Source organism: Martes martes (genome assembly GCF_963455335.1).
Source record: "Martes martes genome assembly, chromosome: 17".
NCBI classification, from domain to species: domain Eukaryota; kingdom Metazoa; phylum Chordata; class Mammalia; order Carnivora; family Mustelidae; genus Martes; species Martes martes.
In genome coordinates this window covers 10,615,929-10,635,428 of record NC_137905.1, presented here as the reverse complement: position 1 = coordinate 10,635,428, position 19,500 = coordinate 10,615,929, and the positions used below count along the sequence as shown (strand labels likewise).

General features: G+C 48.1%; 1 protein-coding gene across 1 annotated transcript; it reads left to right on the top strand.

The window, feature by feature from the left end:
- Nucleotides 1-5,848: 5,848 nt before the first annotated feature.
- On the top strand, nt 5,849-18,921 carry MON1B (MON1 homolog B, secretory trafficking associated). Its single transcript, XM_080827840.1, has 6 exons — nt 5,849-6,119; nt 6,335-6,492; nt 8,855-9,184; nt 9,712-10,531; nt 10,884-11,031; nt 13,356-18,921. The coding sequence occupies exons 2-6, from the start codon at nt 6,345-6,347 to the stop codon at nt 13,563-13,565; spliced, it is 1,656 nt and encodes a 551-aa protein (XP_080683966.1). The 5' UTR covers nt 5,849-6,119; nt 6,335-6,344; the 3' UTR covers nt 13,566-18,921.
- The last annotated feature ends 579 nt before the right edge of the window (nt 18,922-19,500 follow it).

Genomic DNA, 19,500 nt, shown 5'->3' with positions numbered 1-19,500 from the left:
ACAGAAGCACGGACTTAGCTAATCTGAAGATATCATTCCTCCCTCAGGCCTGTTGAGCATCTATAGGGAGAAAGTCCGTGGAAAAGAAAGAAAGTAAAGAACATTGGTAGGGTAGGGAAAAAGAGCCCTTGTATTTCACTAGGACCTGCTGGATGCCAGGGGATGCCCCCCACAAGCCACAGCAGCCAAGGAGGTGTGTGGGGGAGATGCGGATGGGAAAGTGTCACGGTGTTATCCTGAAGCTGCATTTCTCACCCATTTTCCAACGTCAGTATTTGTCAATATTGATATATTGACACCAGCAGTGTACTAATATAATGTGGACAAAATACAGATATAAGAGATGTGTAACAAGTTTCTGTTTAATCACTCTGGGAGAAACAGTGAAGACAAGAATAGAGCCAGGCCTCAAACGACTCTAGGACCAGATCTAGGCTATGCTCCTTCCTGGCTCTCTCTTTCCTCAGGATGGGACATTCATTCCTTCTGTCCCTCAGATTCTTTAATGTGATACGAGAATAATTTTTCTTCCAAAATGACTGGGATAGGCTGCTAAATAACTTAAAGCACCTGTAACACACAGAGCCATGCCCGGTGCATGTTAGTCCCTCAGTGTATGTTGCTATTAGGATTGTTTTTGTGAATTTCTTCCTATTATTATGTATTAGTTCACTCTTGTTATGTATATAACACACCGCCACAGCCTTGGCCACATTTTTAATATCTTAATGCAAATTTGATCTCTTGCATTTCTGGGTGTCAGAACCTCAACCAGACTATAATCAACGTTTCAGCAGAGCTGTTTTCCCTTCTGGAGGCTCTGTGGGAGTATCTGTGCCTTACTTGGTGACATTTCAGAGGCTGACAGCGTTCCGTGACCCTTGGCCTCCTGTGTTCAAATTCAAAGCCAACCATGCAGAATCTCTTTGACTCATTCTATTTTCATAACTATTTGTGATTCAATGTGGGAAATGTTCTCCGCTTTTAAAGACTCCTATCATAACAATGAGCCACTGGATAATCCAGGGTCAATCTCCTCAACTCAGGTACTTCCCCAAATCACACCTGCTAAGCTCCATTCGCCATGTAGGCCATATATATATTCACAGGTTCAGGGGACTGAGAATAAGATGCAGGCATTTTTAGGGAGCCTTCTTCTCAATACTAAACATTATGAGCAAATTCAGTATATTTATTAGGAATAAAATCGCAGTGATAGGAGCTCCTGAGTGGCTCAGTCGGTTAAGCATCCGACTCTTGATTTGGGCTCAGGTCATGATCTCAGGGTCCTGAGATTGATCCCTGTGTTGGGCTTCACACGTGGTGGGGGGGCGGGGGGGCGAGTCTGCTGAAGTTTCTCTCTCCTGCTCCCCCTTATCCCTCCCCCATTCTCTCTCTCATTAAAATAAATAACTTTTTTTTGAATTTTATTTTTTCAGTGTTCTAAAATTCATTGTTTATGCACCACACCCAGTGCTCCATGCAATATGTGCCCTCCACTCTTTTTTTCAAAAAAGAAAGAAAACTGCAGTGATAAATGAGGCTTTATAAATGAGGTTCTACCCCATTTAAGCCGGAAGGAAGGAAGGAACGAACGAACGAACGGACTGGGGGTGCTCTCTGGAGGACAGCCTATGGACCCAACCAGTCCCTCCCCTCAGGGCTGGGCAGACACTCAGTGAATGGTCTGCCCCAGGTTCCCCGGACGTAGTACACACCCAGGACTCGTCATGAGATTCCACGTAAGTCAGGGATTATGTCTGTTCACCCCACCCCAACCCCAGGATGGCCATACAGTAGCTTCACCCTGAGTCAGGCCATGCCCACTTGTGGGAAAGGAGTCTGGATTTAGTCTTGAAATTGCCTATGCAAGGGGGACCTCCTCTGCTTTCTTCTGGGCCGTCTGCCCTGCCTGAGCAGCCTCTGCGTTCTTTATTACGACACAGGAGGTCAGCATCCCCACCCTACAACCAGGGTCCAACAGATGGAGGAATGTCACAAACCTGTTGGGAAAAAATCCCCACAATCCTGATAGTGACACTTGGCCTGGCCGTGTCCCTCAGGCTGCAGTCACTTGTCACACCCAGCTCTCCAGGCCTGTGTATCCTCTGTGGAGGGCCCACCACAAGTCCTCTTCCTGGACACTACAGACTAACTAGACTTCAATCAAAAAAGAGAGAAAGAACATTAAGCAATGTTCGTGCCATGCCTGCTGTGGTCTTATATCAGAGCTGCCTGTATCTCACAGTCTTTTAGTCCCAGGGTCTTGTTGCCCCCGGTGGGGAAAGATGGTGTGCCTCCAAGCCAGAAGTAACAGACTCAGGGATGTGGCTCTTTGATGAGGGAGAGACCAGAGTTATTAAAAAGGACTTGAGTGACTTGAGGAATTCTGTTAAGTTTACAACCCGTCCCACCAGCACCCAGAGCAAGCAAGAGATGGTCCATGGAGAGCAGCTCAGAACTGACAGTACTGAATGTTGTTTGGGAAGGTGGCATGGTTTGGAAAGGCTGCTGACATCCATAGTCTGGTAGAATTGTGGGGACTAGTATATGGGCAGTTTTGTGTGCTAGGGAGGGTTCCTTGTTTGGAGAGACCAGTAGCTTTGAGGAACTGGGAAGTTCATATTTGGGGTAAGTTTGGATGTGTTGATTTGAGGAAGGCAGGACATTTGAGAGTGACTGTGGGTTTGGAGATTTTGGCTTTGTGGACGATGTGGGATCAGAGGGACAAAGATGGGTATTTGGAGACTTTTGAGGAATTTAGTCATTTAGAGCTTGAGAAATTTGGTGGATTGGTTTAGGGCTTGACACACTTGAAGTTATGCGACTGGTGCATTTGGGGAGTTAGGTGGACATGGGAATTTGAGCATCATGGAAAATTTAGGACTTGAGTTTGGAAAGTTTGGACATACTGATGCCTTGAGGGAGGACAGAGGTTTGGAGAGTTTCATGTGTTTGAAAAAGTGGGTATATTCGGGCAGTATGGTGTGTTTAGGAGGTTTGTAGGTTTGGAGAGGGTGAGTGGCATAAGGATATTGGTAGGTTTGGGGGCAGGTGATGGACATAGGACATGGTTGGGCTTGAGGAGGTTGGCAGACATGAAACATTGGTGAATTTGGGGAGGTTGAGGCTTTGGTGTGTTTGGTTTTGAAGGCTAGTATTTTTGGAAGGTTGCTGATTTGTGGAAATTGGCAGCTTTAGGGATGTGGGTAGATTCATAGATGGTGGGATGTGTGGGATTAAGTGCTTTGGACATTTTCTTGGGTTTGAAGAGTGAGAGTTTTGGTGACACTGGTGAGTGTGGCGAAGATGGGGTTTGGGAGCGGTTATCACATTGGAGGAGGCATAGTATATGGAGAGGTTTTGGAATTGGAGACATTGAATGTTTTATGGAGGTTGATGACTTAAGGTGTGTTTAAGGCTTTGGTTAAATTAGTAGATGTGAGTATTTTAGAAACTTGAAGAAATTGTTTGGCTTGTGGAGAATGGTGAGATTGGAAATGAGGCTAGACCTCTGTCTCCATTTACATTGATTAGCTATATAGGGTAGGCCAATGTTATTCAACTTTGGCACCTGATGGATGCAGGGCAGCGGTGTCCCACTCAAAACCAGGTATCTAGGAAAGCAATCAACTCTTTCCTTATGGAAGAGTGTGGTCAATGTAGCTAAGATAAATCATTCCTCCTCTCCCTAGTCCTATTCCCAACCCAACTCGGGGGGGGGGGGGAGATAGTAAGAGTAGGGGATCAAGGTAGAGAAAGAAGAGGCAAAAAACTGGGTGAGGGAGCAAGGACGAAGGAAACAGAGCAGAGAACACAATGATGGAGAACAGAAAGTAGGAGCAGGGAGCAGTGGTACTAATCACAGAAGAGAGCATGGAACAAGGTGAGGTGGCAGAGGAAAGAGAGAAAAAGCAAGAAAGAGAAGACGGACCAGTAATAGGGAAACAAAGGCCACAGATGGTCCTGCACTGCGGGTACAACTGAGGGAGCCAGTCACAGTACAAATACACTACAAGTTGCCTTGTTTCTACTCACAGCTGTGTTTTTCCCACTTCAGTTTCCACTGTATATATTCAAGTTCAACCTCCTAGCATTCAGGAGGTCTAGAAAGAAAGGAACCCATGGCTTGAGGGTCATCACAATGTATGCAGATAGGCACAGGCAGGTTCCTAGTGTGGTTTATGAATTCAAAGCCTCATTTCCAGAGGCTGTACCATCCTGGGGCAAGTACAGAAGGAGGTATGGTCATGCAGACCTAGAAACTGTGTTCTAGTGACTTCATGAAAAAAATGTCCTTAGGTACACTTTCCTGGGCTTGCGGGTGAAGCCCAGGATGGAAATGTTTGTGTAGAGGATGAGACAGCAAGTATCCTGAAATTGATCGACTCACCCCAAATGCATAATTTCCCACTGGAGGTGCCCACTTCGGGATGTAAGCACAGTTATTCTCCTTAGCAGTCATATAAATAAACTCAAATGCCCGTCAGTTCCTGTGACCCTCTGTAATGAGAATTGAAAAGTAGTTGTGTGAGCCCAGGGTCTTACTATGTCTTCGGGATTCACTGGACTCCAGAAATTTACTTCCCTCTTCGTAGAGCTGTTGTTTTTTAATACCTTGTATTTTGGTGGGAATATGGATATGGGAAGAGTTAAACCAACTTCACCTGGTGACGTAGATTCATGAAAAAGCATATTCCAGCTGACATGACAAGAAACTTGGAATTGGGCACATCACGCGGAGGGAAAGCAAATTACAATTAGGGAACCCTTATCGGGAAGAGATGGAAGAGTTTACCCTTCGGAGTGATCAGAGATGGAGTCTATTTCTCCGAAGATTACGCAACTAATGGAAATGGAAATTTTTCTTAACCCAACTAAGGTAAATGGAAATCCCGCGGGCAATGGAGCCGGGACTCTCGCCTGCCGAACCTCAAAGGCTTTGTCCTGCAGTGCGCTCGCCGGGATTAAGAACAAATCTGGCTCCTGCCACTTTCTAAACTAAGGAGGGCACCCTCTAGGGGGCGGATCCCCAGCGGCGGAGGCGTCGCGCCTTCCCTCTCTCAGCCAATGGTGGCGCGCAGAAGCCGGAGGGGCATTTTCCCCAACCAACCAGAGCTCCTAGGCCTTTCAAAGGCACGCCTGCATGTCCCTCCCTCATGCCCGGACTCCGAAACCGCAAAGCTCCGCCCACAGAGTTTTGTTCGGAAGTGAGGTCTACCCGGCCTTTGGCGGATCTGGGCAGACCTTGGGCAGCCTGTACACTGCCTTCGTAAGGCCACTCCCCCGCCCCCATGAGCATGTCCACGGCTGTCCATTTCCCCAGAAGCTGTCGAGCCGCTTACCTGTCACACGGTACTTTCTGCATCTGAGAAGCCCGCCTTTCGCTTCTTTAGCAACCGAGCCCCATAGGCTGGCCAGGCTGCGCTCAGCGCTCCGATTGGAAACGGGGACTGTCCGTCAATTATTTCACCCCATCGCTTTTTCAGGTGGATTAGGGAGGATGAAGAAGCCTCCATTTGGGGAGAGCGCGCCTATTGGTCGGACATTGGTATATATCCTGACCTGCGGTGAAAGTCCTCGAGCCTTCGATTGGGCCTAGGGATATGTCAGTCAAGATGGGCGGGTGCAATCGCATTGCCGCACACATTATTGGTGGAGATACGGCGCAGCCCGCCTGAGTGCGGAACCGCAGGAGGAGAGCCGGCTTCTCCTGATTGGGCCAAAAGGAAGCCCTCCGACTCCGGATTGGCTGTACTCGAGCCGCGCCCCTGTCACGCCGACAGCCTACTGTAAAGGAGGCTGCCCGGCTCGCCTGTGTTAGCCTTGCGAGCCAGTGCGGTGAAAGGAGAGCATAGGCGGAGCACCGGGTCCCCAGCCAGACCGACGTAAATCCGGGAGTGGCGCGCGTCATCTCAACGGTGAGGGGACACCAGCGTGCGGCGGGAGACCGGGCTGCTGGGCGGCGGAGAGCGAATAAAGCGCCGCAGCCGGAAGTGTCTTCAGAGCGGCATCGTACCCGGAAGTGTGGCAAGACGGCAGCCGCACCCGGAAGTGTGATGCTACCGCTGCCTGGGAAGTGATGGTACCCGGCCAATTGGGATACGGGATTAAAACAGGTGTTTATGTCTCTCTATCTGCTGAAGCTCATTAGAACCTCCTTTTCGGAAAATCTTGGAGGGTGCAAGTAGTTGGTCATGTTTTTGCTTGTCTCATGCTGTTGAAACCCGAGGGGAAGCAATCACTAGGAATGTGTTCAAGGGGTCCAGGCTCAGTAGAGGCTTTTAAGAAGTTTCTTTTGCTGCCTGTCACCCTCAATTCCCTTACCCCACAGGGATGTGCAGATGGAGGCTGGAGGAGACACTACTGCCCCAGCCCCTGGGGACGCGGAGGACTTGGAGGACACTCGGTTCCCCAGTGAGGAGGCTGGAGAGGATGGAGAGGTTCACGAGGCCCCGCCGGATCCTGGGGACGGGGACCTGGAGAAAACAGGTATGCCTTCTTCTCACCAGGGTCTTGGAAAGAATAACCTAGAGGGTGTCATTGTTGGGGGAGGTCAGAGGGGGACCAGCGAGGAGTATTTTGGGACTCAGGAAAGTAGTTTAGAGCATAGCAGGATTAGTAGGAGGCCATGGTGGACACACAATGTACTTTAAATCGTTGAGAAATGAAATCAGTGGGTGTCAGTGTGATGTTCACTAGGGACTTGGTCTGAGTTCAGGCCTTTGAGGAATCAGGTCAGCTGGGGCCAACGAGGGGCATTGGGGATTTAGGATGTTAAGGTCAATTAATGACCAAAAGAAAGTTGATATGGCCAAAGGGGAACTATTTAAAAGTTTGTGTCTTTTGAGGCTAGGGTGTTACTTAAGTCGTTGAGGTGGGAAAGGGGATCAGTGGTGACAAATGCACATTCAGTGTTTACATCTTTGAGGAAGGCAGTGGTGAGTTGTTGGTGGCAGTCTTTAAGGAACCAGAAATTAGTAGATGTTAATGGTGATCATAGGTGAGGTAGCAACGGACATCAATGAGATTATTTGGAGAGTCAGATGACCGATAGGAGGGTATTTGAAGACCTAGGTCGATGTGTATAGGTATTTGGTGGAGACTCATTGGGAGTCATTGGGGAATCAGTGCACATGGACCACTTTGGAATGAGTGGATGTTGGTGGCATCATCAGGAAGGATGCATGGACATCACTGAGAATAAAGGGTGTGGGTGAGGGTTGTCTGAGAATTTGGGAATTAATGGCAAGTAATGGCAGCTCTTGGGAAGGTAACTGGGAGGAGGACATGGGGGATAAGCAAATGTCAAAGAATGAGGGAATATGAGGTTATCAGGATTTTATAGGAAGATTGTTGAAATAAGGGTTATCAATAGAAGATCAGTGGACATTGACTGGAATAAATGGGGTGTCAAGGGAATCAGTAAGGGGCAGTCGTGGGTTTTATTGCTGATTGGTTTTTTTTGTTTTGTTTTTAAAGATTTTATTTATTTATTTAACAGACAGAGATCACAAGTAGGCAGACAGGCAGAGAAAGAGAGAGAGGAGGAGGCAGGCTCCCCGCAGAGCAGAGAGCCTGATGGGGGACTCAATCCCAGGACCCTGAGATCATGACCTGAGCCGAAGGCAGAGGCTTAACCCACTGAGCCACCCAGGCACCCTTATTGCTGATTTTTTTTTAAATTTTTTATTTTAATAAACATATAATGTATTTTTATCCCCAGGGGTACAGGTCTGTGAATCGCTAGGTTTACACATTTCACAGCACTCATCATAGCACATACCCTCCCCAATGTCCATTTCCCCACCACCCTCTCCCGTCCCCCCTCCCCCCTTATTGCTGATTTTTAATGATGGTCATGAGGAGGGGAGATAGAGGTCATTATTATAGTCCTGTGTGTTAGTGTATGTTATGGGGTATATTGTAAGGAGGGGAGTGGATTATCAGTGAGAATAACAGGAGGTCAGGGAAGTCAGAGGATGTCACTGAAGTCCTGGATATTAGTGGAAATTAATAGTAGTCATTAGGGGAGATGGGAGAATGAAATAAGAGAGGGTCAGGTGAATAAGGAGAGGTTATTTGAAGTCTTGGATGTTAGTAGAGGTCAGTGGTAGTCATGATGGGGAGTGGAGTGCACATGGGGTAAAATAGATTGTGTGTCAGGGTAGTCACTGGAGGTCATTGAAGACCCAGGTATTAGTGATATTAATGGAATAATTGGAATGTTAGTGAACAGCAGTGGGAGTAAATAGGGGGTTAGGGGAGGCTTAAAGATTTGGGTGCTAGTGGATATTCATGGCAATCATTGGGAGAGTTAGTGGTTATCACCAAAAATATACATGGGTGACCACAAGAGTCAATGAGGTCATTAGGGATCAGTGAACATTCATGAGAATAAATAAGGTATTAGGGAGGGATGGGGCAGGGGAAGGATTTAAATCAGAGACTATGGAGATACTAGTGGGCATCATGGTGGCCAATGGGAGGTGAGTACTTGATACTAGGAAAATATATGAGGGATCAGAGGTATTCATGGGGGATTATTGAAGATGAAGTTATTAATAATGGTCATTCAGAAGCAATAGGGTGCTTTGAAGACTTGAAAGTGGCAGTTATTGAAAGGAGAATAAACAGTCTCTAGAGATATAGAGGGCTCAGTAATGACAGAGATTGGATTGTTGGGGCTTTAGGGGGATCGTGTGGAGGTCATTGAGGGGCTAAGGGGACACCTGGGGGTCTCTGTCAGCATCAGGGGTCAGTGGGGGGCGCTGGTAGAGATTTGATAAGTCCTTGGGCACATAGGGTTAAGGGGAGTCCACAGCCAGATGACCCACCAGGAGTTCCCTTTCAGAATGCGAGACGAAGGATCAGCCACCCGGCCTGCTGTCATCACTGCCCCAATCAGAGGCCCCATCATGCAACTATGGGCTTTGGGATCCTGCAGCCTCAGAGAATAGTCCCGTGGGTGGCGCCGAGAGTGGCTCTGGGGGCCAGAGCGGGGACCCCAGTGATGAGGACTGGCGCAGCAAGCGAAAGCACGTGTTTGTGCTGAGCGAGGCAGGCAAGCCCATCTACTCAAGGTACGGTAGCGTGGAGGCACTGTCGACGACCATGGGTGTGATGACGGCCCTCGTGTCCTTCGTGCAGAGTGCAGGAGATGCCATCCGTGCCATCTATGCTGGTGAGCGAAGGAGGAGGAGGTAGAGCAGGGGATGGTGACTGGGAAAATGGCTGACTGGCCAGCCGGCTGCCTGGGAGATTGTCCAGGCAGCCAGGGGCAAGTCCGTGTATGTGGATGGCTGGCCAGGATCTGTCTGTTGTCTGACTGTTTGGCCTGCTGGGTTCTGAGTGATTAACACACCTGGATCTGAGTCACTGGATGCTTCCTGGTTTATCTGAAAGCGTGACTTTGGGGGCTCAGCTTTGTGGCTGAGTTGGGTGTCTCTAGGTTCCATGTCGGTCTTTGTTCTGTTGTCCCCTGACCCATGCTTTGTGTCTAACCTGATTCCTTGACCGTCCCATCGTGTCTCTACAACTAATCCAGACTCCCCCAAGCTGTCCTTATCCCCGTCCCAGTGTGCCGCCGAGTGACCACATGAGCTTGGGCCAGGAGTGCGTGTGTTCAGGGAAAGAGCGGAAGAGCCCTGCCTGACCCCACCAGTCGCCGCTGACCCCTTTCTACCCCCTGCCCCCCCTTCCCTCCCCCAGAGGACCACAAGCTGGTGTTCCTACAGCAGGGCCCACTGCTGCTGGTGGCTGTGTCGAGGACTCCTCAGTCAGCAGCCCAGCTACGCGGGGAGCTGCTGGCCGTGCACGCACAGATCGTGAGCACACTGACCCGTGCAAGCGTGGCCCGCATCTTCGCGCGCAAGCAGAACTACGACCTCCGCCGCCTGCTGGCCGGTTCGGAGCGCACGCTAGACCGGCTTCTGGACAGTGTGGAGCGGGACCCCGGCGCCCTGCTGTTGGGCGCCGTGCGCTGTGTGCCTCTGGCCCGCCCACTGCGCGAAGCCCTGGGTGCGCTGCTGCGACGGTGCACGGCGCCCGGCCTGGCCCTCTCGGTGCTGGCCATCGGAGGTCGACTGGTGACGGTGGCCCAGGAGCGGACTGTGTTAGCCGAGTGCCGGCTGGACCCCGCCGACCTGCAGCTGCTGCTCGACTGGGTGGGGGCGCCGGCCTTCGCGGCAGGGGAGGCGTGGGCACCTGTGTGCCTGCCCCGCTTCAATCCGGATGGTTTCTTCTACGCCTACGTGGCGCGCCTGGACGCCATGCCCGTGTGCTTGCTGCTGCTTGGCACTGACCCTGAGGCCTTCCATGACATGGCCACCTGCCGGCGCCTGGTTGAAGAGGGCATGCACACCCTTGGTGCCATGCGGGCCCTGGGGGAGGCTGCCAGCTTCTCCAATGCCCCATCAGCCAGTGCTCCTGCCTACAGTGTGCAGGCTGTGGGGGCACCTGGCCTCCGGCACTTCCTCTATAAGCCACTGGATATCCCCGACCATCACCGCCAGCTGCCCCAGTTTACCAGGTAGGCCCTGACCCTGTGGGCAGTTGGCTGGGCGGGAAGGCCTGAGGTCTGGCATCTCGTAGACAAGAGGTGGGAGAGAGCCAGGCATTCTCTAGAAGGATGGGATAGAATGGGTGTCTGTCCACTGAGGGAGGCTCAGCCACCAACCTCAAGGAATCCCGTATTCTGATGAAGAGGGCCCCAGTACTCAAGGAGTCCCCTCATTAGCTGGGCCTCCAACCACTGAGAAACCTCAAGTCTAATGGGGGCGGCTGGGCTCCCTCATTTCACTGAACTCCCTAGACTGAGGGGAGGTGGGCCGGCCAAGCAAGCCTCTGACTGACGTCGGCCTCCCCTCCCTTCATCACTGCAGCCCTGAGCTGGAGGCCCCCTACAGCAGAGAGGAGGAGCGACAGCGCCTGTCCGACCTGTACCACCGTCTACACGCGCGCCTCCACAGCGCCTCCAGGCCCCTGCGCCTCATTTACCACGTGGCCGAGAGGGAGACGCTGCTGGCCTGGGTGAGTCCGCTAGGGGCCCAAAAGAGTTCATGCCTGACTTCATGCCCCCTTTCCCTCCACTCTGACCCCTCTGGCCACAACAGCCTCCATGAGGCACACCATGCCTTGGCCCGCATCGCTCTTCCTACCATTACACACGTATCTTTGAAACCCATAAGGATCGCACGCTCTACAGCCCTCCTGTACCGCTGTTCTCTTCGTTGGTCCCCCATTAGCTACCAGTACAGCATCTTCAACTTGGAAGAGGTCCCATTAACAGCCATCAGTGTGCCTGTTGCTTTCCCAGTAACCCTGCCCATATGTCTCTCTGCCAGTTCATTTTTCGCTTTGGGAGTCCCCAGCACTCTTGAAGACCATAGGCTTGGTCCCAGGCCGTGCCTTCTACCTGGGGTGTCCTCCCCTGGGGGCTTCAGGGTTCCGCTCCTCACTTCCCATGGGTCTGCTAAGGGTCAGCTGTTCAGGGAGTGTGGCCAAGGCGACCCCACTGGAAATGGCACCTTCCCTCAGGCTCTGCCAGCTGGCAGACACGTATTAAATCATTCATCGTATGCTTATGGGGTATGAGGCATTGTTCTCACCTAAGGATTTTATTATTTTTAAGTTTTTTTAACTTTCATTTCCAAGCAATTTTAGACTTACAAAGAAGCTGCAAAATATACAAATAATTACTACAAATAGGTCCCTCGGCTGGTTTCTCCAGATGTTAACCACAGGAGCTTTAAAAAAATTAGGAAAATAACATCAATACAACATCTAATCCTCTGACTTCATTCAGATCTCACCAGTTGTCCCACTAATGTCCTTTAACTGGTCCAGAATCCAGCACAGGTTCATATGTTGGTTTACCTGTTGTTATCTCTTCAGTCTCATTTATTCTAGAATCCTTTCTCAGTCTTTCGTTTCTTGCATGTCCTGCATACTTTTTAAAAGAGTACCAGCTAGTTAGTTTGTAGGATATCCCTCAACTTGGGTTTTTCTATATTTTATCATGACTGAATTAAGGTCAGGCATTTTTGGCAAGAATATCATAAGAGTGAGTGATAGGCCCTTCTTTGCCCCAGATCTGGAGATCCACAATGTCAGGTTTGTCCCACTGTTGATGTCACTTAGGTCACTTGGTTAAGGTCCTGTCTCCCAGATTTCTGCACTATGTAGCGTTTTCCCCCTTTATCACTCGTAATTATCTTGTGGGGAGTATGTCAGGTTTCTGTTTTTCATCACACTTTCATTCACTAATTTTAATAGCCATTAATGATTCTTGTCTGCAATAGTTATTACTCTGGTGTTTGCCACGTGGTGATTTTTGAACTGTATCATCCCTTCCACATTTATTATTTGACATTCTACTTCTATGTGAAAGAACTCTTCCTCCCCCTACTTATTGGTTGAATTTTTAATTTTATATGAATATGGTCTCATGGATGTTTCTTTAAGTCAGTGGGCTAAAAGCCTTTTCTGTCATTGATTTTGGTGCTGAAACTATCTCAATGTAGCCCGGGCAGGCCCTGTTTCTTTTTTATATGTCTCCGTCACTGTTTGAGCATTCCTGTTTTCCGGCACACGATGTTCCAGGCTCATCACGTACTTTCTCTGTGCCAGTCCTGGAATCAGCCATTTGTCCAAGGAGCCCGTGTACTTTTGGTGGAGGATGGCATTTCAAAACCAAGATATTGTAGGCCCAGGATTTTAAATTGGGTTGTCAGGGGACGACTCACTGAAGAGATGGAGAGGGAAGGGACCGTGCAAATGCTGTCAAGGTGAGACAGAACCTGTACGTTTTAGGAATAGCAAGGAGAGGTTAGAATGGCTGGAACAGAGTGAGCAAGGGGGAGAGCAGTGAGAGGTGATGCAGAAGTGACCTGGTCAGGTTAGGTCTCTCTGGTTGGTATAAGGATTAAATGGAATTAATCCTCCTATTATGCCCTGGCTACAAAGGATGAAAACAGTTATGTGGAGCTTAGAACAGAACCTTGTATACAACAACCGCTCAGTAAACGTTAAGCACTGTTGTTGTTATACCCGGTCCACAGATGAGCAAACTGACATCCAGGGAGTATGTGTGCATGCGCACGCGCGCACGCGCGCGCACACACACACACACACACACACACACAGAGCCAGCATTACCCAGCTGAAGCCACTAGATTCGGCTGATTCCTTGGCCCTACTGAAAACCCCTGGCCCACCGTGACGTAGCACCAGGTGGGAACCCTCACCCTGTGTGTTTTCCAAACAAGAGACAAGCATGGGGCCCAGGTGGGGTGGACAGGACAGGGCATGGCCAGCTCTGGCCTAACTAACTCTGTCTCCTCCCAAACCTGCAGGTGACTTCCAAATTTGAACTCTATACCTGCCTCAGCCCACTGGTGACAAAGGCAGGTGCCATCTTGGTAGTGACCAAACTCCTGCGCTGGGTGAAGAAAGAGGAGGATCGACTCTTCATCCGTTACCCACCCAAGTACTCCACACCCCCAGCTGCCCCAGCTGCCTCTACAGACCAACCTTCCCATAATGGCTTGTTCACTGGACCTTGAGTGGCAGAGTTCTTAGATTGGGCCTTGCTGAGAAGCACCACCTTTGGCTTTTACCTTCTGTCTCCAGCCTGGAAATGGGGCCAGAGGACACAGGAAAGGCCGCTTCCCCAGCCCGGTGATGCTCCTCCAGCTCTGGGGACATCCTTAGGCCCCTCTGCCCTGCTCTCCCTCTGCCCCACCTCTTCCACTTGGATGACATCCCTCTGTCAGGGGCTGTCTCCTCCAGCCCTGGGCACCACTCCCTCTGTCCTGCAGCAGGAGTCGGCCTCCTGATGGGCTGTGAGCCCTGAGTGTCCCGGGTTGGCCAGGGTCCCTCTGGGTGGTCCACAGGGACTCTGGAATTGGGAATGCATGGCCAGCCTTTATGAAAGGCTTTAAGAAAGAAACCGTACCTAAAAGACCTCAAATCAGTCTCGACAAGGACATTGCTTTGCCCTTCACCTACTTCATCTTCACCGGGTCAGAAGTGACCCCCGTCAGTGTTGGCCGCTGCTGTTGGAGAAGGTGGCCGTCTGGGCAGAACCCCTGACTGACTTCACACCCGGCGGAGATCCAGACGCTGTGCATGGGAGGCGCGCTCGGCTTCTGAGGCTCGTTGAACTCACCTGTGAAGTGCACAAAACCTCGCATCGGCTGTCACGCGAGGATCTGTGAACGAAAGGGGACTCGAACTCTTGGGTACCACTGCACAGTTCACGTATGTGTGTCTCGTACTTCCAGCCTGCACCACGTAGCAACCCAGAGAGAGAAAGGCCTCCCTAGAATTCGTGTGCGTGGGCACAGCACTCCCTTCCCAACGGACCAAGACCGGGTCGCGCCCTACAGTAGAGTTGGCGGACCTCGGGGTGTACGCATGCGCGCTGTCGTTCAGGGGCTCGCGCCGCGCTTCGCTAGAGCGGAAACCTCCGTGCTGCTTCGCCTCGGTCAACTGACGGGCGGACGCGCGCTGCACGCATGCGCGCTGCCCAGCCTGTGGCGCTCACGTAGGTTTTTGGTGGTTTTTTTCTTTTTTTGGCCAATTGTCATCCAAGGTGTACGCAGGCGCAAACCCCGCGTTGGACAATGGAAAGTGGCAAGTTGGAGCCCTTGAAAACGGAGCCCCCCGAATTGGTAAAGGAGGCCGAGGAGGCTGAAGGTAGGAAGGGCGAGCCGGCCTCTCTGGGCGCGGCGGAAGGGAGAGAGCCCTGTCCCGTCCCAGTGACGAAATAGTAATAGCGGTCCTAAATAAAGTAAAAATGTAAGCTTTTTATAAAAACAAAACCGTTCACCAAAGGGGAAAAAAATAACGTGCATCTTGTCATCGTCTAGATGAACTCTGCTTTATCGGGCACATTGGTTTAAGTGTTTCGAAAAAACAGTCGACTCAATATTTCAATCCGTATCTCTGCGGACAAAACACGGAGACGGATGTCGTCTCAAAAGTCACCGGCTCCTGTCACACCGAGGAGAAGCACAGTAGTTCCCCAGTATCATTTCACACCCAGCCCACATCCCATTTTACACGGACTCGAGTCTGAATCGAGTGGCCTCGCCCGTGCCCGGCGTCGCTCTGGGGTCCTTGGTCGATAGTGACACCCCCACACCCCGGCGAGGGGCAGGGGTGGCCCTAGAGATCATTAGAAATCGTAGTGTGGCCCGAAGAAGGAAACCTCCCAATTCGGTGACCCACCACTATGTCACTAACATTTTTTATTTTAATTGTAGACATTTTTGAAATGTACCGAAGTAGAGCAAATAACATGGTGAAGGCCCACTCCTGTCTCCACAGCTCTGACTTTCTGCCCTCTGATTGATCTCTGACCCCTTTCGTACACACTCTTTAAACCACTGTATTAATGTCATTTAGACTGCATCTTTCCAGATCTATCTATGCAGATGTCAACAATAATTACGATCGTTCACTTGTTTATTGTTACTTCTCTAGCACCTAAAACAATGCCCGCTTGGCAGATAAGTAGGTGCTTACTAATTTTTTTTTTTTTTTAATTGTATGAACAGTAACTTTAACAGGAAGAGCTCTCAGGTTAGGGCTAGGCATCAAGGGCCAGCTTTCAACGAAGGACACTCAGAAAGAAGACAGATGCAAATAGATCTCATATATTAAGCACTTGCTGTAGCGCTTAAAATAGTAGCAATTGTGCTAAAACCTATTTTAGTATCCAGCTTTCAAATTAGTCAAAACTGGAGTCATAATTAACTTCACCAGCATTGGAGAAAATTGAAAAGCATGTAAGTTAGCATTTCTAGCCCATTGAAAATGGATTTAAAAAGAGAGGGATAAATTAATATTGATTACGGTGTGGGGAAACAGGCTCTCTCTTGCTTCACTCAGAACTGACCAGTAAAGGCTTTGCTAGAAATGGTTTGGCAGAATATTTTTAACATCTAAAATGCTATCCCATCTCTTTAGTTACCATGCTTGGTAATCAGGGAATATACAGATGTGTGGACCATGAAGGATCATCACAGTGTTGTTGATGGAAGCAGAACAAGGAGCAATCAGGGAAATGTCTAGATTTAGATATATCCATGCCTATTGTGGAATGCCTGGGTGGTGGACCTTTTTTTAAGCAGTAGGAAAAAAAAAATAAGATAATTAAAAATGAATTTTTAAAAGAGTAAGATCACGGCTTATTGACACAGAATCAGCTTCAAAGGTGATCATACCTTTATGAGAGAAAAGCGAGTTGGGATTTTAAAAAAAAATTATAAAGAGGGGCAGTGTCAACTAGAGCCCTACGTATGTTGCACAGTATCTAAAGGCTAAAGGCCTAACTGATGACTCTTAACAAGGGACTTAACATTTTTAGGGGTGTGCAAAGGTGGAGGCATTTTTGTGATTTTTTTTCTTTTATTTTTCTTTCAGGAAAATGTAGTGCTATATCATTTTAAAATAGAGAAGGGGAAATTTTGAATGGTGTCTGAGGATCATATTTTAATGTTGATCAATATTAACATCCCAGTTTTGATGGTCATACTGTGGTTACCTGGTAGAGTCCCTTGTATATAAGAAATATACACTGGAATAGTAAGGAATGGGCCATGATGACAGCAATATATGGTACAGAAATGCTCACAAATGAGAAATCCAATACAAAGGCAAATAGGAGCACTGTGGCCTTTTTCTACCACTTTTATGTACATCTGAAATTATTTCAAAATAAAATGTTAAAAGGGACTCATGCTGTACAGGCTGTTTTGTAATCCGGATTTCTCAGAAACTTTTATCAAGATGTTAGTTGGGCTATTTAAGAGATTTACTGATCACTTGGACTAGAAATGAAGTGGAGAGGAAAAGTGAAGATGAAGCTTTTGCAGAAATGGTTACAAAAGCCAGCTGTAAAAGACATGGGGACAATCGAGAAATCACATTGATTACTGGATGATATTACATGAGGACTGTTCATCTTGTCAGTGTGATGACAGGATTGGAGTTATCTAAAAATGGCCTCAAGTAGTTGAGACTCTTAGTGAAGTATCTGGGGATGAAATGTAATAAAACATACAGCTTGCCTGAAAATACTTCGGCACAGAAAAAACAGCTGAAGCCAATATGGATGAAAGTAATAGTTATCAGATCTTAGCAATGCATAATCACAGTTCATCATGGTGTCCTCCCTATTTTCATGGGTGTTTAGAAATTTTCATTTGAAATCCTACAAAGAAAATAATTACAAATACTTCTCCCTGTTAATAAAATACCTTTTTTTTTTGTTTCATTTCCAAATATGTTTTTAAAAGATTTTCTTTATTTGACAGAGAGCAGCAGGGGGAGTGGTAGGCATAGGCAGAGGGAGAAGCAGGCTCCCCACTGATCGAGGAGCCTGATGTGGGACTTGATCCCAGGACCCTGGGATCATGACCCGAGCCGAAGGCAGACAGTTAAGTGACAGCCATCCAGGTGTCCCTTATTCCCAATATTAAGAGTATTGTAAAAATTAAAAGTCTCAAGAAGAGACATATCCATTATTATTGATTATATCAGAGAAAGGCAGTAAGATTTAGAGCCACGGAGAGAAGGGGAAGTTTCATTTTTAACTTCACATATTTGTAGTGTGTGAATGTTTTTTGGGTAAGAAATTCAAAAAGCAATCCATGAAATACATTTTACTAAAAGATCTGAGGGTGCTCACCAAACTGTTGGCGGCAGTTACCTCTAGGAAGGGAGTGACTCATTGAAAGTGTTGTTCCTGAGAGGAAGCTGTTACTTTTTCCTCCATGTTTTTCTACAGTTGTTTATTAAATAGTCAAAAGTTCAAATGCAAAGTTAAATTAACGCATAGTAATTTGTAAATGATTTGAGACAAGACATGCAAAGAAGGCGAACATACCAGCAAACATTTTAACAAAACCCAATAAGCTCAGGTTAAAAACCTCTGATTTATAACATGATTCATTTTTAAAGATTGATTTATTTATTTGAGAGGGAGTGAGAGAGTGGGTAGGGGCAAGGGGAGAGGAAGAGAGAGAGAAAGTCTCAGTCAAGTTCTGCACTGAGTGTGAAACCTGACATGGGGCTCAATTTCATGACCCTGAGATCATGACCCATGCAGAAACCAAGAGATGAACACCTAACCGACTGCACCACCCAGGCTCCCTACAACATGATTTTTCATGGCTAAAAAAGATTTCATCCTATGAACATGCCATATTTAACTAAAATATCTTTAGATTGCTTCTGTTTGTAAGATTAAAAATAAGGAACAACTTGCCCACTATCATTTATTCCCTTGAGATAGATTCCTCCTAGATAGGGAATTTCTGATGTAAAGGATTTGAGTAATTTTTTTGATATTTACTACCAAAGGTGTTGAAATGTAATACTGGTTTTGCCTATCAGATTGGCAAAAAATGAAGAAGTTGGAAAACATACTTGGCTGCTAAGAGTACGGGGAAGGAAACTTTTATGAGCCTGCTTGAAACACGGGAAGAGCAATTTCATAAAACCAATCGAATTTAGTAATACACACGCTCTCTGATCCAGCAGGTGGCCTAGTAGGAATTTATCCAGTAAATATATTCATATATATGCACAAAAATTATGCATGGGGATGTTTTTCTGGTTGAATACACAATTCGATTTTGTCCCTCCCCAAAATTTATGTCTATCAGTACCTTAAAATGTGGCCTTAGTTGGAAATAGGGTCTTTGTAGGTATAACTAGTTAAGATAAAGTCATTCTGGGGCGCCTGGGTGGCTCAGTGGGTTGAGCCTCTGCCTTGGGCTAGGGTCATGGTCTCAGGGTCCTGGGATCAAGCCCCACTTCGGGCTCTCTGCTCAGCAGGGAGCCTGCTTCCCCCTCTCTCTCTGCCTGCCTCTCTGCCTACTTGTGATCTCTGTCAAATAAATAAATAAAATCTTTAAAAAAAAAAAAAAAAAAAAGATAAAGTCGTTCTGGATTAGGATGGGCCCTAATCCAGTGACTGGTATCCTTATAAGAAAAGGGAAACTCGCACATACAGAAATTCACAGAATGCCAGGTGAAGACACACACAGAAAGAAGAACCTTTTTGTGGTACTTTCTTATGGCAGCCCAAGAAAGACTAATACAGATGGTCCCTGTGGCCTTGTTTGTAACAGCAAAAGAAGGGAAGCAGCCTGAGTATCTATCAGTAGGGGACTTCTCTTAAATTATTGTCTGTCCGGGGACGCCTGGGTGGCTCAGTTGGTTAAGCGGCTGCCTTTGGCTCAGGTCATGATCCCAGCGTCCTGGGATCGAGTCCCACATCGGGCTCCTTGCTCCGCGGGGAGCCTGCTTCTCCCTCTGCCTCTGCCTACCACTCTGTCTGCCTGTGCTCGCTTGCTCTCTCTCTCTAACAAATAAATAAATTTAAAAAAAAAATTTAAAAAAAAATTATTGTCTGTCCATTCAGTGGACTACTATGAAGCCACTAAAAAGGATAAAAACATCACCAGTATACACTGTCAAATGAAA